The sequence below is a fragment of the Meriones unguiculatus genome, chromosome 10 (assembly GCF_030254825.1).
Source record: "Meriones unguiculatus strain TT.TT164.6M chromosome 10, Bangor_MerUng_6.1, whole genome shotgun sequence".
Classification (NCBI taxonomy): domain Eukaryota; kingdom Metazoa; phylum Chordata; class Mammalia; order Rodentia; family Muridae; genus Meriones; species Meriones unguiculatus.
In genome coordinates, this window is record NC_083358.1 from 84,441,890 (window position 1) to 84,464,684 (window position 22,795).

The 22,795-nt window shown below is 44.0% G+C and overlaps 1 protein-coding gene across 2 annotated transcripts in view; it reads right to left on the minus strand.

The window, feature by feature from the left end:
- Nucleotides 1-14,671: 14,671 nt before the first annotated feature.
- Nucleotides 14,672-22,795, minus strand: part of Alg14 (ALG14 UDP-N-acetylglucosaminyltransferase subunit) — a 70,699-nt gene continuing 62,575 nt past the window's right edge. For both annotated transcript variants that reach the window (XM_060392814.1, XM_021644446.2), the window contains one exon: nucleotides 14,672-15,107. In XM_060392814.1, coding sequence (XP_060248797.1) covers nucleotides 14,877-15,107 — 231 coding nt within the window. In that variant the 3' untranslated portion in view covers nucleotides 14,672-14,876. The remainder of the gene's footprint in view (nucleotides 15,108-22,795) is intronic.

A 22,795-nucleotide genomic window follows, 5' to 3' on the forward strand; every position in this document is an offset into this window, starting at 1 on the left:
TGCCATCTAGCTAAGTCACCTTCTTGAGAGCCGGCGGTTGGACCAGCAGCTGCAGGTCAGAAGTTCAGAACAGAGAGTGAAATCCCAGGATTAACTGTCATACTCTCAAACCAAATATTTCTCTGTTGAGTCAACTTCCCACGGCAATTTTTCCTAGGGGCTTTGCCACCACTGTTGTCTGTCTACCACATTCTGAGCTGGCACCAAGAGAGGATGCAGCAGAAAAGCAATTTACCAGGTAGAAGCTGCTTTTCGGGAGGGTCTCCTGGGAGTACCAGAGGTCTGTGGGGAGTGTGGTTTTCTCGTTTGGCAGCACACTGGGAAAGAGTGTGGAATCCTGAGAACTGTCTAAGCTCTGGCTGTGCCGATAACGAGCTGTGTACCCAAAGCAAATGACCCAAGTTCTTCTTTTACAAAGTTAAAAACTTCTGTTTTAAGGACCATTCATGGAGATAACCTAGAACCCCTGCACAGGAGTAGCCCATGGCAGTTCAGTGTCCAAGAGGGTTCCCCAATAATAGGAATAGGGACCATGAACTCATGGGCTGGCTCTTTGATCACCTTCCCCTGAGGGGGGAGCAGCCTTGCTGGGCCACAGAGGAAGATAATGCAGCCCCTCCTGATGAGACCTGATAGACTAGGGTCAGATAGAAGGGGAGAAGGACCTCCCCTATCATTGGACTAGGGGAGGGGCATAGAAGAAGAAGGGAGGGTGGGATTGGGAGGGGATGGGAGAGGGGGGCTACAGCTGGGATACAAAGTGAATAAACTGTAATTAATAAAAAAATACAATTTAAAAAAACTTCTGTTTTGCTTTGTCCTTTAGATTCCTGTTATATTTTTTTTTCAAAAAGAGGTGGCCAAGCATAGTAGCTCATGCCTATAATCTCATCATTTCAGAGATGGAGTACGAGGATCAGGAATTCAAGGGCTAGCCTTAGCTACACAGTGGATGTAAGGCTGGCCTGTGTTGCATGAGACTGTGTCAAAAACAAAATGGCAAAAAAATAAACCATAATACCTTATTTAGCCCACTGGTGACATTTACACGATCCAGGCAGGGGTTGAACAAATGTTCTCGTTCCCAGCCACCTCCCTTCTCTTTCTGCCTGACCCCATTCCCTACGGTGAGAATTTGCTTGTGCAGTCTCCATTGCTTAACTCACAAGGTCAACATCATCCACATTTCCCCACTGTGAGCAACTCTGCCCTCTCTGCGACCCAGGCACGGCTCACTTGTATCCATTCTGTGGACAAGAGACCCATGTAAGTCCTTTGAGGTAGGCTGGGACACAAGACAGGATTCTAGGGTCCCAGAGAAGCAGTTCAGCTTCAACAAGAGTGGTGGCCATATTCTATGCCCCCATGGGGAGATGACTGGGGACCTCTGAAGTATGTGTCCTCAGTCGCCTGGCTGTGAGGAGTAAATGAGTCAGAGCATATCCAGTGTATCGTGGTACCTGGCCTGTTGCTAGTACTCAGGGATGAAGGGTGGCAATGAATGGTTGCAAGGATCTCAAAGACGATCGATACCATTCAAAACATTCCTTTTCCTTTGGTTTTTCGAAACAGGGTTTCTCTGTATAGCCCTGGCTGTCCTAGAACTCACTCTATAAACTTGGGCAGCCTTAAACACAACCGAGATCTACCCGACTCTGCCTCTGGAGCGCTGGGATTCAAGGTGTATGTCACTACCATCCTATCTCAATTTATTATTATCGTTATTTTAATGGTAAGGAAACCCAGGCACTGGGAAGTGTAAACTAGCCATGGTTAAATCTAGGTAGGTGGTAAAGTCGGCACGTGCACACAGGGCCCCACTGGCCAGCTGCCTTCTCTGGTCCACAATGCAGTTGCTGGGGCAGCAGCAGAAGGGATACTTCGAGGTCAACCTGAACTACAGTGTTCCCGGCTCCTAGAGGTGACCTGAGTTATTACCAAGTTTTGCTCCAGTTTAGAGAGCGTGTCTTTAGAGAAGAGGGAGCCTACAGTGAGAGTTAAAAGCCTCCAGTAAACATCTGGTCAAGCTGACTCTGGAATGCCTCAAATATTTACCGAGCAATGAGAGGTACCGGCCTCAGGCGCGATAGGGAACGTGGGGACATTTTGTGGTTAGTAGCAGTCTGCTGGCTAAGAATATCACGTTAGAAAACCAGATCAGGTTTGCAGGCTGGAACTTTTAAACATGAAATAAACGTGATGCTTACATGGCCTTTCTTGCTCTCATTTTAAAACCCAGCTTTATTTTTTATTTTGTCTACAATCAACATGTACTTTTGGTTTGGAAGGATCTGAAGATTTCTTCTGTGACATATACTCATGTGCGTGCAGGTCAGGGGGGGCAGTGTGTGGGTGTCTGGCATCTGTATTTATGGGCACTCGCCCCAGGCCACAGAGGAAGACTATGAAAGCCAGTCTTGATGAGACCTGATAGGCTAGGGTCAGATGGAAGGGTATTCATTTATGCATAAACACACTTGATCCTGCGGGTCCATGTGTATGGCTGTGCAAGGACAGCCAGACGTTGGGATCAGATGTCTTCCTCAATCATTCCCCACTCATCAGGACTGAGTCTCTCTCTGAAGCCAGAGTTCACTGGTGTCCCTGTCTTCACCTCCCAACTGCTGGGATTGCAGGCATACCTGCCTAGCTGTTTCACCTATGTCCTGCAGATCTGAACTCCGGTCCTCCCTCATGCTTGCATGACCTGTGACTTCTCCACTGAGCCACCTCCCCAGTGCTGCAGTTTGGTCATTCATCATCAGCACCCCACACCTACGGCCATGTTTCTACAGAGCACTGCAAACATATTTCATGAAAAACCCACAAGTATGCACAGCATCATTACATATAATAGTCCAAAACCAGAAATTACCCATCAGCTATTAAACGGAGAAACAAAATGCCCCAGGTAGAGACATACAATGGAATATTATCCAGCTGATGAAAGGAATGAAATAGGGGCTCGGGAGATGGCTCAATTAAATCTGCTTGCCAGGCAAGAGTCAGGACCAGAGATCTGTCTCCCAGCACCCATGTGATAAATCAGGCATGGCAGCATGTTCTTTTGATACAGTTCAGAACTGGGGCAGCAGAGAAAGGCTGATCTGTAGCGCTCATTGGCCAGCCAGGCTAGCCGAATCAATGAGCTCCCAATTCAGTAAAAAAAAAAAAAAAAAAATCCTGTCTCAAGAAACATGTTGTTGCCCAGCATGATAGTGCACACCTGTAATCCTAGCACTTGGGGAGGTAAAGGCAGGCAGATTTCTGTACGTTTGAGGCCAGCCTGGTCTACAAAGTGAGTTCAGGACAGCCAAAGCCACACAGAGAAACCTTGTCTCAAAAAACCAAACAAAAAATAAGGTGGAAGGTGAATGAGAAAAATAATAAACTTCAAAATCTATATTCACACGTACATGTGAGTATGTGCATACCCTGCACAATAAAACACCACACACACACACACACACACACACACGCACACACACACACACGCACACACACGCACACACACGCACACACACACACACACACACACACACGCTGTATGACATCAGCGAAGCTTGAAAACACTATGCTAAGTGAAAGAAGCTAGTTACAAAAGACCAATAACTTCCAAATGAGTCTCCTTATAAATAACCAATTCATAGGTAGAAAGTGGGTTAGTATCATCCAGGAACAGTGGAAGAATGAAACGGAAGGTAACTCCTAACACGTGTGATGAGAAGGTCTGGAATGTGTAGCGATGGTCGTACAACTGTGAGTGTACTAAAATCCACTGAATTGCATCTGGGTGGATTTTGTGGTACATGAATTATATCTCAGTAAAAACCACGATGGCCAGCATGAAATAACTTGCTCCCACATCTCAATAAATTGACCTCATTTTATCATACCAGCATAGTCCCTTCTGTCCCCTTGGACCAGTGTGATTGAAGTTGTTTTCTAGTTTTCTTTCTTTTTTTGAGAAAGGATCTCACTACATAGCCCAGGCTATGTAGAGTCCTGGAACTCACTATATAGGACAAACAGGCTGGCCTCAAACTCACAAAGACCCCATGCCTCTGCCTCCCAAGAGCCGCAGTTAAAGGTGTGCACCATGTTTGGCGTTATCATTTTCAAATTGGACTTTTGCATCTCAGTTTCTCCCTTCCCTCTGAACTGTCTTTTCCTGAGTCTGAAGTCCTTAGCTACTATAAGACAGATGAAGTGACATTTGGACTCAACGTTCTGACATGCTCGCTCTCTGGAAGAATGAACCCAGTCACACTGTAGAGGAATTCAAGGCACAAGGATGGGCAGGCTGCGGGTAGACACTGTGTTGACAGGTCTTAGTACAGACTTGAGTCATAGTGCTCCAGGCCTTGGATCTTCCAGCTGAGCCTGTTGAGTCACTCTGAGCCTTTTCATTCTTTTCCTGCTGAAGCTGAGACACCACAGAGCAGAGAGAAACCTTCCCTTCTGTATCTGTGCTGATCCACATAGTCTGTGGGCGTCATTAAATGATACTTGTTTTCCACTACTAATTTGTGGGGTAAATCGATATAAAGCAACAGGCAATTAGGACTGGAAGTATAGCTAAGGCATTTGTGTGTGCAAGGCCATGGTTTCAAGCTTGGCACTGCAAATAAAATAAAAAAGCTAATTGGAAAAATAACTTTCAGAAGAAGCCAGTTTCTCCCAAGTTTGGTTACTTTGGCTTACTATTAAAAGAGGAAGCAATTTCTTGCCCCCAAGGCAAAAGGAAGATGTATTCCTACACCAGAATAGGAACAGGATTTTTCTTTTCCCCTCCTCACGCTGGCCTCATGTCACAGTGAAAGAAAAACCAGTGGATACTTGGAAATCTTTTAACCATATGCAGATGAATAAGCAAATGGTTGGACTTGAATCCTAATCTCTTTTCCTTTCCTGCAGAGTTGAGATTTTTTTTCCACTCTAATAAACTTGAGTCTTTGAAACAGAAGTCATGTGTCTCCTACATGACGATTAGCAGCGAGAATGTGAAAAAGGAGATAGCTGGGAAGTGTGAGGACTTAATTAATACCCAAGCCATTTGCCAGAAAGCAAGAACAATGTTTCTGGCAGGGAAGTATGAACTAAGCTTCTCTGTCTCACTTGGAATCCTCTACTCGCCACCCCCACCCTGCCTTAGTCTTTTAAAATATTGATTCTATGTTTAATGACTTTATAAAGAGAACTTTAACAAGTTTTCAGCCTGGCTCCCGTGACTGAAACGGGGTCATCTTCTATGACATTTCAGAAGGGCTGCTCTCCCCATTTCTGGGACCCCACATGGCTGAACCCACTCACAATGTACAAACTATGACTAGAATAAAACTGAAGAAAAGCCAAGCAACAGCAGGAGGGAAAGAAGCGTCTGGAATGACAGACTATTGTCTCTTCTTAAAAAGAAGGGAGAGGGAGCTTCATTATTCAAGAAGGGAAGAAAATCAAGACGTCTATGGAAATACCATATACGGAGTTGGCAGGGAGACAGTGAGGAATCAAAGGCCCAAACTGTTCCTTATCCAGTTCCATCCTAGTAGGCAGATTAAAGCAGGTTCAGTTCTCAAACTGATTTTCTCTGAATTATCCGGACCTAAAAGCATGTAGAACATGTGAAAGGGCCTGTGCCATGGTCCACTGACAGCCCAAGCAAACAAACTGAGCAAACAGAAGCCAGAGGGAGAGAAAGCCTAAACTGTTCTCCTCTTAAGATTGTACTCTTACTGAAACCCAGGTATCTGTGGGAGAAACGGTGAAAGTTCTGAATCCCAGGTCTGTCACCAGAGTGGGGAAGGAAAGAGAACACTTAGATGACACAGCATTAGCTATGGCCCATCCTGTGGCAATGGGGTAGGCAGTAAGTAAGTGGGGAATTGCTCCAGAAAGAGAATATGTCATGATTTCTTGCATCTTCATACTATGCGTCTTTCCACAATTAAACATTCTAAAAGCAGGGAGAAATGGCTCTGCATTTAAGAGTACCTGCTGATCTTACAGAGGACCCAGCCCCAGGGCTCAGCACCCAAATGGTGACTCACAACCACCCGTAACGCCAGCTCCAGGAGGTTCCGTGCCCTCTTTTGAGTGTACCAGGCATGTATGTGTGCCCATACACCCATCTATATGTGTGGAAGACATTGTGTAAGATTACATGGGTATGACTGTGTAAAACATTCGTACACGTACAATTTTAAAAATGAATAAATCATTAAACAATTTTAAGTCTGAAATGCAGGATTGACACAATGGGCAAAGTGCTTATACAAGCAACATAAATAAATAAATGTTAAAAAAAAGAACTTGTACACTCAGGTAGGAATTTGTGTATTAGATGCTTTTCTATGGCTGTGATAAAACACCATGACCAAGAAGAAAGGGTTTATTTTGGGTGTATGGTTCCAAGAGGGCTAAGTGTCTTGTCACCATCACAGCAGGGAAGCATGGCAGCTGAAGTAACAGCTGAGAGCTCACAGAGCTCCAGCAGGAAACAAGCAGGAAACAGAGAGAGCGAATTGAAAATAGCATGGGTCATGAGTGACCTCCAAGCCCACCCTCTGGGACATACTTCCTCCAGCAAGGCCATACCTCCCAGCCCACCTCAAGCAGCCACCAGCTGTGGACGAAATATTCACGTGTGTGAGACTTACGGGGGACATCTCGTTCAAACCAAAACAGGTATAATGATGCTGCCACTGCTGCTGCGGTCATATGAACTCCCGGGTCTGAGGACCTGGCCTGTGTGGGTAAAAACGGGAGTGCCCACTCTCCTTGTTGTTAGTGATCTTCTGTTGGGGACACATTTTTCCCCCCTAAAAAGTTGCATCTGAGGTCTGGGACTGTCATCTCCTCTAGGATTAGATCCCTGTCCAAGCATGGGCTTCAATTTGAAAACCCCTCTCCATTTTCCACCTTCATTTCCCAGGTGTTGGCACCATAGGCAAACACTGCCTGGTCTGACTTGAGAAGCTGACAACATATTTTTTTCAAAGCAAAATTCTTAAAAAAAAAAAGGGGGGGGGGAGAAGGGAGGGGGAGAAGCAGGTTAACTATAACTACAGAAACTGAATTCTGCCAGCAATTACCTGCATGAGCTTAAAGAAGGAGCCAGGGCTCCACAGCAGCTGTCAGCCTTGTGAGACTCTGAGCAATTAACAATTAAGCACTATACCAGTGCGCCCCTGTGGTGGTTTGAATGAGAATGCCCCCATAAGCTCACATATTTGAATACTTGGTTCCCATTGATGGAACTATTTGGAAAGGATTAGGAGGTGTGTCACTGAGGGTGGACTTGGAGACTTTAAAGGACCTGAGCAGGTATTCTTTCTCTGCTTGCTTTTTGTGGACCAAGACGTGAGCTCTCAGAGGTTCCTGCCACATGCCTTTGCTCTGCCATCATGGACTCTAGCCCTTTGAAACTGTAAGCCCAATTAAATGCTTTCTTTTAGAATTTGCCTTAGTCAAGGTGTTCTCTCACAGCAATAGAATAGTAACTGGAGCAGACACCAAATAGGTTTCTCAGGCCACTTATTTTATGGCAATGTTCTAGGTAGCATTAAGTGAATTAAGTGAATCCACAAATCAGCTGGCGACTAAAGGCTAGTAGAGGAGAACCTCATTTAGACATCATTTAGAGCAGCAGTTCTCAAGCTGTGGCTCAGAGGCTCTTGAGGTTGTGACATCAGGGACCCATGAGGTCAAAACTGTCTTCACAGAAATCTTGCCTCTTCCCTCTCCCCATTCTTACTATTGCATAGGAGTTTCCAGATACCACCACACATGATGACATCTGATGAACACTGACAAGTGAAACACACATAGAACCTCACTGGGAGGTTTGACAATTTTGGTTTCTTGGTGTAGCCTTGGATGTCCTGGACTTTTTAGACCAGCCTGGCCTAGAACTTGAACCGTGATCTGCATGCCTCTGCCTCCCTGAGTGCTGGGATTAAAGGTGGCTCCACCACAGTCGGCTGGATTTTGACAATTCTAAAGGTAATGAGTGAGACCAAAAAGCTCCAGAGCCTCTGGTCTGGACAGACTATAACCAGAGCAGGCCTGAACCAGGCCTGGATGTATAGGAACTTATATGTTTAATTAATGTCAATATTTTGTTCAGAACTATGGTATAAGTATTGCCAAGTGCAGAACAAGGAGACCAAATTAGAATGTCATATCATCTCTGAAGCAAAATACTATGTATGAAGTTGTTCATCTGATCCTTCCATGGGTGTTTTTGAGCACATGGCCCACCCACGATCAAAAGGCAGGAAACAGAGCAGTAATATCATTTGTAGAGGCTGCGTCATAAGGTTCTCTGGAGAAGCAACTCAAACTGGGCTCTAGGAGACATGGATGACTATGAAGGTGAAATCTAAGCTTGAAAGAGAAGGAAAATGTGTTGGCTATTGTTGGATGTCAACTTGCCGATATCTGGAATGAGCTTCAATCCAGAAATGGAGGGCACAGCTGTGACCTGGATTGTGAGCTGGGAAGACTCGGGCTTTTGGTTTGGATCTTGAGATGGAATGACACACATCTTTCATACAGATCTTGAGTCAGTAAGGCACACTAATCTGGGCACCTTTAATCTTTCTGCTGGAAGCCTATAAGAGGATAAGGAAGGTTTTGGGTCTTCCTTGTCTGCCTGTCCTCACCTTGCCAGCACATCCATTCCTTCACTGGCAGCCTGATTCTTTGAGATGACTAGCTGGGACCCTGACCCTTGTGGGACTGAGCAACTGCTGGATTCTTAAACTTTCCATTCACAGTCAGCCACTGTTGGATTAGTTGGAGTGTAGCCTATAAAGTCATTCCAATACATTCTCTCTTTTATATGTGTGTGTGTGTGTGTGTGTGCAGTGAGAATTTTGTAATTTTGATTTCCCTAAAAAACATAGAAATGTTATAGGAATGGATTTTTGCTTTAATCCCGGGTGTGGGGATAAGAGGCTGTTTCACAGAAGGTGACTATGATTTGGCTTCTGCTCTAGCAGGGGCATGCTTTTGCCAGCTGCAGTGTGTGATGTTGCTGGTTGCTGTTGTTGCAGTTTGTCAAGTGGTTGTATGCAAAGACACAAGAAGAACTTGAATATCCTGATGCAAATTTCAAACTTGCCCCAAGAAACTCAGTGCCCCTAACCAGCAGGAAGTAGTTTAATGATAATGATGCTCCCTTTCGCCTCTGTTGTTCTTTCTCTCCTACCTAGTGTTGAGTGAATACACACACACACACACACATTCATTCCATATGTTCTGTGTCTCTAGAGAACCCTGACTAAGAGAGACAGGTGTGTCAACACAGCCTTTCAAATCTCAGCTAAAATATCTTTTTTGAAGCTTTCCAGAGCAGTGAGGCCACAATCCACTCCTTCCTAGCACCCTGCTTATTTCCTTTCTATTACTGTGTTAAGGTAAGTCTGGGATTGGGAAGATAGCCATATAGCCCTGGATTCAAACCTCAGCGCTGATTAAAAAGAAAAGCAAAAAGGTGTCTGGCAGATGCTACAGAAAGTTGGGAAATTCAGGCTCTGTTACTTTCTAATTACATAATGTTTTGTTTGGTATTTTTGAGATAAGTTATGTAGCCCAGGCTACCCTTGCTGTTTCAGACTGCTAAGTGCTGGGGATATAGGCGCAAATCATGTCTGGCTATGTAACAATTAGTGATTTATTTAGGTTCTCTGTGCTCCATTTCCTTAATAAAATGTGTCAATCGAATCGGGAATTTATGTTGAGCTGCATTTAAGTTGTGGCCATGGGGGGCCGGGAGTTAGCTCAGTGGCAGAGCACTTACCCAGTACCTGGGAGTGGGTGTGGAGACCCTGGGACAGAGAAGGAATAAAGTAGGGACTATGTCAATGGCAGAATCAACAGATGAATTGAGTGAAAGAGAAACAGTGAAAGCAATGCCAGAGAAAGACGAAGAAAGGATAAGGGGAGGTCCTGGCAGCACTAATTTCTTTCATAGTCAGTGACAGACCCTGCCCCCAAAGAAAAAGGTGGAGCCCTGAGGAAGAAACCCCCTGGCAACCTCTGGTACCCATTGGGATCCCCCCTCCCACTCCCATTCTCTTACCTGTCAGGGCTTTAGAGAAAAGAAATGTGCTGGCCCACTCTAAGACACAGAACACATAGTAAGGAGACAGGCTTCCCAATTTTAACCTGCCGAGTCACTTCAGAAAGTAGTATGTTTAAGTTGCTTTTGTAAAAGGAAGCTTGGTCTTCGCAGAGGGACCTCTTGCGATTCAGTGTAAAATCTACGATGTCTTGTTGTTGACATGGCTCACAGTGCCCTCCGAACAGGAGTGAGCTTCCTGCCATGATTTCTGGACATCCTTTTTGAAACAGACCTTCTGACCTGGAAGGCTGCTGAGACCTTTCGGGATAGTTGAACAGTAGATAAAAATCTCCAGGGAAGTAGGTGTGGGCAGGATGTGTGGTTTCCCTGCCTCTCATCTGAAGGTTGGTTCAGTTCATTTGGCATACACGGTGTCTTAGACTAAAAAGGTTCATTCCGGAGTGTTCCAAGAGAAACACAAAAGAACAAGCTACCTATTCATCTTCATTTCAAGTTGAAACTAGAACATTCTTCCTCAACGGTATAACAAGGCCCAGCAGGGAAACCGTGTCCCTTACTATAACCCCAAATCAGCCACCTTTGCCAGTGCAACCGGCATCTGTAAGAGGAACATACGTAGGGCATGCACTTGTTTACCGAATGATCTAGAACAAGCAGGGAGACATGCTAACAAGCATCTTACCTTGGCTCTGAGTGTGCCCAGCACACTGAATGTGGGGAAGAATTTCTTAGCTTTCAGTGATACACCACACAGCACAGACTCTTTCCCTGACCCAGCAGGTGAGTCACTAGCAGGCACTGCATTCATTTGCTGCAAACATCTGGGACATACATACCTTTCTGCAGGGGAGGGGGAATACAATGCCTTTTGTAGACTTCTCCCTGGTCTGAAACCCCTTGCAATAGGAATCTGTGGGCTGAGGGAAGCTGCTGTACAGTATTGATCCACGAGACTGAATGCAGCCACCTTACCCAAAGCCACTTAGAAACCAAGTACCCAGAGAGAAGGATTCTAATATGAAAATGTGCACACTGCTGTCACTGAAGAGTATCATTTTCACTCTAGCACAGTGGAAGCTCATTTCATCTCTGACCCTAGTTAAGCTACAGTTACCCAGTGCTCGATATTCTGGGTCAAGAGGGCAGTGTGAAAAGCAAAGCTAGCGCCTGACATTCAAAGACTAAACTCAAAGCAAGTAAGCCATTGGTTGGCTGCCCCAAGGCCACCAATGGTAGACAAAAAGGTTACTCACTGTCCAAGGTGGCTTCCAGCAAGTATGCTTGAGCCCAAGCCAAAGAAAAGATACTAGTGACAGCTGTGCCTATACCATTCAATTCAGGGAAGGAGCCTGCTGGGAGAATAGGAAAGCCCACATCAGCCTCAGCATTGCAGGTTTTTTTTTTTTTTTCCAGTAATGGGGACTGCTTAGGATCTCACCCATGCCAGGTAAACTCTATCATGAAGAGATATCTTCTTTATTTTGATAAAAGAATTTTCTAAGTTTCCTAGGCTAGCCTTGAATTTACTCTCTAGTCAAGGTAGGCCTGGAACTTGTCATCTTCCTGCCTCAGCTTCCTGAATAGCTTCCATTACAGGCTTTCACCAACAGGTCTGGTCAGCCTTACATCACCAATTTTACACCATCCTGGGTAGCCATCACACCTGTTTTTAATACAACCCAGTATCTTTATTAACAGTTTCCATTTCTCTTGGGGGGAGGTTTCCATTTCCTAATTTGCTTGTACATGGATTGCAAGTCCTATGGTGTATGTATGGAGGTCAGGAGACAACTCAAAAAAATCAGTTCTCTCCTTTTACCACATGGGTCTTGGGGATTGAACTTAACTTGTAGTTAATATAGTGGCAGGCACCTGCTCAGGCATCTTGTTGGCCATTCCTATTTCTTTATCAAATTTATATCATACTAATACAACAGAATATTAAGACCTCAAGATCCAGTTATACCACTCCTAGGCATATATCCAAAAATTGCTCAAGTACACAAGGACATTTGCTCAACCATGTTTGCAGCAGCTTTATTTGTAATAGCCAGAAGCTGGAAACAACTCAGATGCCCCTCAGTTGAGGAATGATACAGAAATTGTGGTACATCTACACAGTGAAATATTACTCAGCAATAAAAAAACAAGGAAATCACGAAATTTGCAGGTAAATGGTGGGAACTGGAAAAGATCATCCTAACTGAGTTATCCCAGAAGCAGAAAGACAACACAGGGTATACACTCACTCATAAGTGGATATTAGATATATAAGATAAACATACTAAAATCTGTACACCTAAAGAAACTAATCCAAAAGGAGGACTCTGGCTAAATTGCTCAATCCCCATTCCGAAAGGCAAAGAGGATGTACATCAGAAGAGGGAGAAAACAGGGAACAGGACAGGAGCCTACCTCAGAGGGCCTCTGAATGGCTCTACCCTGCAGGGTATCAGAGCAGAAGCTGAGACTTATAGCCAAACTCTGGGTGGAGTGCAGGGAAACTCATGAAAGAATGGGGAGATAGTAAGACCTGGAGAGGACAGAAGCTCCACAAGGAGAGCAACAGAACCAAGAATTCTGGGCACAGGGGTCTTTTCTGAGACTGATATTTCAACCAAGGACCACTCATGGAGATAAGCTAGAACCTCTGCACAGATGTAGCCCATGGCAGTTCAGTGTCCAAGTGGGTTCTATAGTAATGAGAACAGGGACTGTCTCTGACATGAACTGATTGGCCTGCTCTTTGATCACCTCCCCCTGAGGGGGGAGCAGCCTTACCAGGCCACAGAGGAAGACAATGTAGCCACTCCTGATAAGACCTGATCTACTAGGAAGAGAAGGAATGAGAAGAGGAACTCCCCTATCAATGGACTTGGCACTTGGCGAGGGACTTGGGTGAAGAAGGAGAAAGGAGGATGGGGTTTGGAGGGGAGGAGGGAGGGCCTACAGGGGGATACAAAGTGAATAAACTGTAATTGATTAAAAAAACAACTATAAATTCAAGTAATAAACATAAATGCCTTTGCATTTTTTTGTGGCTTTGCTAAGGGAGCAGCACTAAGAGTCAGGAGACCAACATTCCTGGCCGTTGATAAACTTCATCACAGACAATGATCTGTTAGGGACACAGACTGAAGCAGCACTAGCTATATAATTTGTGAAGTCTAAAGTGTAAGTTCCTGTTTAAATTGAGCAAGATGCTTGAAGGTGGAGCTGAGGCAAGCATTCTAACAAGGTGGGAGATCCTTGGTTTAATTTCTAGCACCAGAAAGTAGCAACAGCAGCAGCAACAATAAAAACAAATAATAATAGAAATAAAAATAACACACAAAAAATTAGAGCTTGAAGGCAGAATGTGGAAACCCTCCCAAGTACGGCAGAGGCCACATACTCATGAAATCAGTCTCACCCTCAAGCAGGCCTACTCAGGTTTGGATCTGTCTTTGTCATTTCCTAGTCATGCGATCCTGGACAAGTCATCTACAAGACAGGGACAGTAAGAGTCTCTACCTCATGGAATCCTTCCAGGTTGAATTAGGTATTATCTGAAAAGTGCTTAAAATACCTGGTATACAGCAAGCAGCACCTAAATGTTTATGAATACATTTTCTACTAAGCAGGCATAAAAATTTCAAAAAGGGGGCGGGAGAGATGGCTCAGAGGTTAAGAGCACTGACTCCTCTTTCAGAGGGCCTGAGTTCAATTCCCAGCAACCACATGGTGGCTCACAACCATCTATAATGAGATCTGCTACCCTCTTCTGGAGTGCAGGTGTATACAAAACACCTGTATGCATTGTATACATAATAAATAAAACATTGTATACATAATAAATAAATCTTTAAAGAAAAAAAAAGAATTTCAAAAAGGTAGAAACAATTACAGCCATTGGAAATAAATTTATTTCCAACTTTTTTTTGTTTGTTTGTTTTAATGTTTGAGAATTTAGATTCCAAACGGATAGAATCATGCTTTTAATACTACGACACTGGTCACCTTTTAATATATTTTAACTGAACAAATTTTAAAATATATCCTGGATACAGGCCAACAACACAATAAGCAAGACTGAAGACTGAAGAAAGACACCTTTTATGGTCAGTGATCTGGAAGTCTGTGTAGTTTACCAAACTGCTCCCTTTATGCTGAGATAGTTCACTGGGGACATCCTTGCTTCCACGGAAGGACTAAAGCCTGACACGGCTGAACACAACCAAAGGAATGCCTTGTTCTTTATCTCCCCCTCTTTCCTCACTTCCCTGTCCCTAGCTCCTTATGTAGTCCAGGCTGGCCTCAAACTTTCTAGGTAGCCAAGGATACCTGTAAACTCCTGATCCTCCTCCCTCTACTTCCTGGGTGTGGGATATATGCTAGAACGACAATACTTCCCCCAAACCTGGCTTATCCTGTTCTTTTCTTTTTATAATGTAGAACACTTGTTTTATTTAAAGCTGTAAAGCAGGAAGTGTTACTAAACATACACACTCTATATTTAGGTTGAGGGAAAAAAAAAAACAAAAACAACCAAAAACAAAAGAAACAAAAACCCACGGTTACAAGAGTCTAAAGAAAAGCTGCGAGTAGTGTTATATATTTTTATTTAGAAAAATATTTTTGGTGTCCAGACATAGCTATTTGGTTGGCACCATGTGCTATGTTTGTCTTTTTTCATTGAATTATTTGCATACTTTAAATTCTTCACCACTAGTAATTCGTTAGGCTTTTGAAAAACTACAATGAAGATGGTATAGTAAATATCAATCTCAAGACTCAGGGTTGCCATTTGTCAAACAATTCGCCCCAGGTACACAGACTTGGGGTACTTCTCCTTCAGAGCTGGCCACTGAACAATAAAGTAATCGGAGAGATGAAACAGAATCTTTCCAGACAGGGATAAAGTTTCCACTCTGCAGATGCTCTCAACGTAGACAATGATCACTTTCTTTATTCCAAGTATCCCAAGGAGCAGGGCAGACACGCAGATGGGAACACATGTTCCTGGTCCATTACACAGCACCTTAAAAAAAAAAAAAAGGCCAAATTAAAATACAGGCTAGTGTCTTTAGTGGACCATTCTTAGAGGGAGATTTATTAATCCAGTCAAGCCTTTCTTGTTAAGAACACAGATGTGACAGTGTGTACTGAAGGCAATGTACCCACAAGTCATGTGCAGCTTTGATGTCTTGGCGCTCTTGTTTTCCAGCTGTGTGACTTGGGCGAATCACCCCCCTCCCACCCCAGTCTTCTCTGTCTCTGTCTGTCTGTGGGGGTTATGCTCACTTAAAGGTGTGCATGTAGAGGCCACAGGCTAGAGGCTGACATTGGGAGTCTCCTTTTATTGCTCTCCACTTTATTTTTTGAGACAGGATTTTTTTTTAAAATCTAGGGCTCATCACTTTGGTTAAGTGGCTGGCTCGCCCTGGAGTCCTGTATCTGTCTTGTTCCACTCAGAAATGCAGGGCTGCAGATCCCTGTGGCTTCTATGTAGGTACTGCGGACCCAAACTCAGGTCTTCATGCTGTGGAGCAGGCACTTACCTACTAAGCCATCTCTCCGGCTACACCTTCTAGCACAGTGGTTAGTGATTACTCAGTTCTCATTGTATGGGGGATTTTCACCCTTCTCCAAACCTTACGAACCGTCAGTGTCTCACACTACAGATAAAACAAAAGCAAATCCTAAGATCCATCAGTTTTCTTTCTTCTACTTATATAAGTAGAAAGAACTCTTCCAATGACCATGATGTAGTGTCTCTTGGGGCTCCAGCCTGACAAACAGGACAAAGAGACCACGTGAATAAAGGGGTTTTTGTTTGTTTGGTTTTGGTTTTTTCCCCTTAACATAACTGAATTTGTGCTTGTAACACAGGAGAACTTTAGTATTACTGGGATTCTGCTACTATCTGCAGAAAGCCACCAGTTTTAGTGGTCTTTGAAGAAATGGGAAGAATCTTATTTCACTGACTTATTAGTAAGATAATTTATTACTATTTAAGAGGGAAAGTGTTATATGAAGTATTTTTCTCATATGCTCATATTGACTGAATTAGTAAAACCCAATAAATCATTTTACTCCACAACTACAAAACAGGAGGCTTGTAGTTGTCTACACATGCCTAGCAGTATGCACGTGATCCTTCCAAACCCAAATCCACGGAACATCAGACTCTTCCAGTGGAATGGGTCTTCAGACACAGGGTTGAGCTTCCTTGCATGAGGGACTCTCACACAGATGGGCAGCCTGCCTCTGGGCAAACATGGCAAAGATTGCAAGAGTTAGATAAAAGTCATCTTGCCTAGCTCCATCCTTCCTGCAAGTATGAAGATGGTATAGTAAATATCAATCTCAAGACTCAGGGTTGCCATTTGTCAAACAATTCGCCCCAGGTACACACAGAGCTCTGCTCTGCCTATTCTCAGGTGGGATCCATCTTTTTCGTAGCTTTCTGAAGTGTTCTTCCTATAACTTAAATGGTTCTGTCCTTGCAGTGACTAAGCGGCACCAGAGTCCAGCCTTTCATCTCCATTAGCTTAACACACCCTCAAAACAATACAGTACAAACAACACAGGCCTGAGCTGGGGTGGAAGAGACACACAGGCCGCAGGCAGATCAAGACAACTGCAGTGGATCTCATCGCCACTAATAACAACTCACCATGGCCACAGACCACATGGAACATTTAAAGTTATATACATGGAAGTTTAATGCATGTAGAATGCTTTAAATATTACTCATAGTGTAATATGAGGGGAGTTTAACTATCCTTTCTTGTAGATAAGGAGTCAGTTCGCTTGATCTCAGGGTTAGGGAGTAGAGAGGTTAAATGGCTTCAGGCTATGGTTTACTTCATTTATCTTCCTAACTTAAAAACACGAAACGAGGCTAAGTGATTTGCGGGCCCCACGACCCCAGTTTTCCTCTACTGTTGTTTGATACCTATAAACTCATTCTGACTCCTTTCCCAGCGTTGGAGTGCCCACCTCCCAGTTGTGGGGCCAGCCCTGGGCATCACAGGGTGGCTAGCTGGATCCTTGGCCTCCGCCCACAAGATTCCTGCAGTCAAGAGAGCCAAGAAGGACCCCAGCACTGCCACGGCTGTCTAGGTAACAGCTTCTGTATTAAAATATATCTAATCCTTGGATTGTTTTCCTCAATCTTAAAACTAAAGTTACAGCTTGCTGGAATTTGAGTGGCACAAAACATTTTTTTAAAAAAAGACATAGCCACATGTGTTCACTTCAACATCTGGCTGACTCTTTATATAAGCGATATACAAATGTAAATGAGCAGATACTGGTGAGAGATGACTAAACAAGCTGCCATAGACGGGAATGAGAGGCTGGTGAAAGTGGAAACCAGAGTATTTTGTTTGTTTCTCGATAGTCTGTATTGCCGTACGCTAAAGCGCCTTACCATAAAAGGCACAGGTACAGCAAAACTACAAAATCATGAATCAACAAGTTGGAGGGAAGCATGATAGAGCCCCAGGATAGAGCTTTTGACACAGCCTGTGAAAGGCCCTGGCTTTGACATCCAGCTCGGGGTAAAGAGGGTAAAGGGAAATTAGGGGGAGGAGAAGGCACACTAGTCTCCAGAAAAATCACTTTTAATTAAACTGATTTTAATTCTAGCATCAGCCTAGAATCTTTTTTTTTTTTTTACAATGTGGATTATGACTTTATTATTCTAAGAAGCATTCCAGAGAGACTTATTCCACACATTGAAGAAAAAAAAAAAAAAAAAAGCCAGCAAGAAGCTTTGTGTTAAACAAGTTTAATGCAATGACTGAAAACACAAATTCTCAGTGTGTGCTGGAACCCTGGCCTGGCTGTCTCTTGGCTTACTTCAGAGGCAATCTACAGTCTGCAACTGAACAGAGCTGCCCACAAGGAAGAGGAGGCAGGAGCAAGGGCTAAGGAAAGAAAGTGACTTTTCTCTGCTCCCCTCTGGACTGTCCACCTGAGCTTGACTGCGCATGCCTAACCTTCATGTGCTTGGCTAACAGCTGTCACCATAGGCTTTTCATTTTCTTTCACACAATATATTTTGATCATGGTCATCCCTTCCCCTAAGACCTCCCAGACACTCTCCCTACTCACCTAACTTTGTTCTTTCTCTCTCTTTAAAAAACAAAAACAAAAACCAGAAACAAAAACTTCCCACAAAAATTAAAATCTCAAAACAAACAACAAACAAAAAAGCCAAAACAAAGCAAAAATTTTACAAAAATACCATTGTGTTCATTTTATGTTGGCCAACAGCCTGCATCTGCTACCCAGTCTATCCTCTGCAATCAAAGTTAAGTATTTGAATGACTCTCCATCCGGCTATAAGGAAGGGACATGTGAATGCAGTCTGACCAGAGCACTGAATTCTTCTGCCAAATCCTTCTGGTTCAAGAGCACTGCCAGGCAGAATCCGTGAGACTGGGGCATCTGAGGGGCCTGATGACTGAGTGTGCCTTTTTCCTTTCCTTTCCTTTTCTTTTCCCTTCTTCCCTTCCCTTCCTTTCCCTTCTCTTCCCCCTTCCTTTTCCTTCCCTCTTCCCTTCCTTTTTTTTTTTTTTTTTTTTTTTTTTTTGAGATAGGGTGTTGTTATATACAACTTATTTTGAAGCCCGGGGTAGCCTCAAACCCATGGGTTACTGTCCTGGCTCTGTGCTGCTGTTATAGGTGAGCTCCACCATGCCTGGTTGGAATAGTCAGTGCTTTCTTTACTGTTCTGGAAGCCACGTTGGGGTGAACTTGGGATTTGACATCTAGCTTGCTGTCATGTTGGGAACTTGAGAATAAAATCACTGCAAAGGCAAGCAGAGCTGAGAGATAAAGACAGGCCATAATCCTTTTGAAAACAAAGGTTAAGATCCATGAATCCAGCATGGTGCGGTGGGGCATAGCTATAATCCCAGCACTCAGAGAGACTGAGGCAGGCAGATCTCTTGTGAGTTCAAGGCCACCCTGGTCTACAAAGTCCAGGACAGCAAAGGCTACGCAGAGAAACTCTGTCTGGAAAAACAAAAAACGGGGCGGGGGCAGGGGGAGAAAAAGATCCATGAATCCAGCTGTGCCTGGAGGGAACCTGATCTTTCCCTAGACTTGCTAGGAATGTGAGGGGATACATTCTACCTTTGCTTAAGCCAGTTTCAATCAAAATTCCTGTCACTGGCAATTAAAAAAAAATCTAATTGGCATAATCCTTTATTTTGTCTAACTTTCTAACTAGCCTCTGACTATTTGGCAGTGCCAGTCTGTAGGTGTTCCATGTGTAACTGTTGGATGTATTACCATGTTAATACGCCGTGAAAGCAGAAAGTATGAGGGATGCACAAAAAGTAACACACGCCATAGGTCTAGAAAACAGAAAGAGGCCAGCCCACTATATACACAGCCATGACGGTAGATGCACCAGTTAAAGACCAAGAGCAATCGTAACAGGCGTGTTGATCTGTACATTTGGGTCATACAGGTCAAGTCTCGCTGGCTGAAACATAACACCTACATGTACGAAAAGACATCGTAGGTGTCTTAAGCTCATCAATTTGACCTTAACTCCCAGCCCAGCAGGAATCCCCTCTCAACACTGAACCTGGAGTTTTGGGGTGCTGTGTTGGTCACAGGCCCGCAATATGCAGTTGAGGCTAATCCAGGACAGGGCATGTGAAGGTGAGACTGAGAGACTGCAAAGGCTTCACTCTTGGAAGATGGGACAGCGAAGCAGAACCTGTGAGGATTGCCTCACACTCACTTTCAGAATTTACTTCATTTTATTTTATGTGTGTTGGAGTTTTGCCTTCATGTATATCAGAATGAGGGTGTCAGATCCCCTGGAACTGGAGGTACAGTTATGAACTGCCATGTGGGTGCTGGGAATTGAACCTGGGTCCTCAGGGTTAAGAGCTAGTGCTCTTAACCACTGAGCCATCTCTTCAAACCCAAAAGTCTCTTGCTGGTAAAGGAGGATAATAGAGAGATGTCAAAAGCTGTGGGGACACAGTTGCAGGGGAAGATTCTATTGCATTCCTAGAGGCAAGGATAGAGCCAGAGAACTGGAGCCCTTTGTCAAAACTTGAGCTATCGCAGGCAGGAGGCAATTGGAGGTAACAGGCTCTGTCAAATTCTGTTCCACTATGCAGAAAGCTGGGCAGGGAGGTGGAGGGCAGACATGCTTATGTGGATTCTGAAATCAGTAGACACAGGAAGAAGCTCAACTACAGCGTAACAGGAAGCGACATTGGTCACCATGTTAAGAATGGCTGCAGGGGCCAGGTGTGGTGGCTCAGGCAGAGGCAGGCATAGCGTACCCCTGTTTCTCAAAGCCAGCCTAGCCTACATAGCAAGTTCCAGGACAGCCAGGGCTATATAGTGAGGCCCTGTTTCAACCAACCAACCAACCAACCAACCAACCAACTGATAAATAAAGTTGTATCTTGTTTCTAAAATCTGATTCTGGTTGCAGGCCAACTTCATTTCTCACACCACAGGAGATGACCCCTTTCTAGGCCCCTTTTACCATTACTATATAGGCCAGTAAGTTGGCCTGAAGTCTGCTTCCATCTGACCAGGATTCAGAAGTACAAAGGAACAAGGCTGGAGGAGAATCTGTTCTAGTGGCAAAGGTGCCACTGGCAGAGGCCAGCACTCATTGTCAGTGGTACCAGCCATAGCATCTACTGTCCAGCAGCAGTGGCAGGAAGTGTCCTCAGCAAGCAGCCCAGTGACCATGGGGCTTGGGGCATGGCCCTACCTGCTCAGCTCCAGCTTCACCCCTCTGTTTTCTGTGGCTATTTCACTAAGTTCCTGACAGTTTTAGAGTTCTCAGTAGCATTTCCCGAAATTCTTTTTGTACAGTCAGGGAGGAAAAAAGATATCGCTGTAGGGCAGCAGGTCTGGACAAGTGAGCGGCCGGGAAGGCTGGGGAGGAGACTGGAAGGGTAGCTGAGTATGCACCATCAGTGATACAGACAAGCAGGCAGGAAAGGGATGTGTAGCAGACGGGGTGACATATGGATTTGGCTTACATTATGGTAGGTTGTATTTCCTCTCTTTTACATTTAGTCACCTGAGTGATAACAGTTAGACAGAAATACCTAAATATCAGGACCAATGTGAAATAACCAAATGAATCCTAAATACTTGAATCAGTTTATTAACCTCAACGTCTCTTCCAGGTTTGCTGCTAACAGACTGTCCATCGTCACTGTGTTCACTAAACTCTCTATCTGTGCAGAAGTAATCTCCCCACCTGCTTCTGCACTTGACATCTGTTGCTCCACTGCAGCCCATCCGACTACTTTTATTTCTGTTTTGTAATTCATATTTGTTGATCTCTAAAAGTGGAATTGAACCGACAAAGGAGAAAGGAAGCAGTGGTTTTAAGTTAAAGCCAACCAAATGTCCTAACTGTTGCCTCTTGGTCAATTTTCTATTTCTCTTCACACAGACATAATATCTACGTCCTTTTAAACCATGTCAAAAGGGAAGCAAGTCACAAACTTTATCTAAGGGGCTGTACCAATGCTTCGAAGGTATTGGCTCCTCAGCTGATCACATGCATGTTTTAATAGGAAATTCAAAAGCACCGTTCACAATTTTACCAGGTTACTGGGAAAAACAAGAAACGTCAGGCCTGTGGGATCTTGTCCAATTGTTACGTTCTAAAACTGATAACCCATCGCTGATTACTCCTGCTCAGAGAGAATTCCCTACTCACTGTGTATTCACTTAGTCCATTAAGGGGCTGAATGACAGCCATAAAAAAGGAGGAAATCCTCTAATTTGTGGCAACATGGATGGAACTGGAGGATGTTATGATAAATGATATAAACCAGGTACAGAAAGACAAATACTGCATATTCTCAGTCAGGTGTGGAAGCTAAGAAAGTTGATCACATGGAAGCGGAGGTCACTAGGGACTGGGAGAGAGCAGGCAGAGAGTGGGCAATGTGTAACAAAACACAGCTTTATGGGGGAAGGCCGTTCTGAGGGAAAACAGCACAAAAGAATAACAACAGGCGATAACAATTATATACTTCAAAATAACTACAGGAGAGTATGATTTCTCATTTTCCAGCATACGATAATTATAATAGTCATTACACACTGTATATCAAGTTACAATGTTATACTATGTGAAGGAGTAAAAATATCATATATCTAATTGTTTCAAGAGGATGTTGAATAATATCATGCTTACAAGGCTAGGGTTTGCAATTACGCTGAGCTGGACTGGCTGCTGAATGGCAATGTGACCTGGGACAATATCTTTACCTATCCCGTGTCTCGATTTCTCCATTGACAGATTCTCCCATTCAAGTGATAGTTTACTAAGCAAAGGCAACACGACAGGTTCCCTGGTATTCAGGATGCGCATGTCAGTGAACCAAAGTCCTGTTCTCACAGGTAGACAAGAAGTAAAAAGATACACACGTGGGACGAAGGTCATAAGCATGATGACAACATCACTAGATCTAAGGCTATCCTGTTTGGACATCTCATACTTGCTGAAGGCTGTTTTTTCACCTGTAAGTTCAAAGTAGGCAAAGGAGCTGAGAGCCTGTCAGTGCCCACACTAAGTTAGTTTTTAATTTCCTGCAATTGCTGAGCCAAGTACAAGAATGAAATGGACTTAGAATAAACATGCCGAGCTACACCATCAGCCGGTGATGAGCACAGCCTCTGGGCTTCCTGCTTCTGCTATCAGTTAAG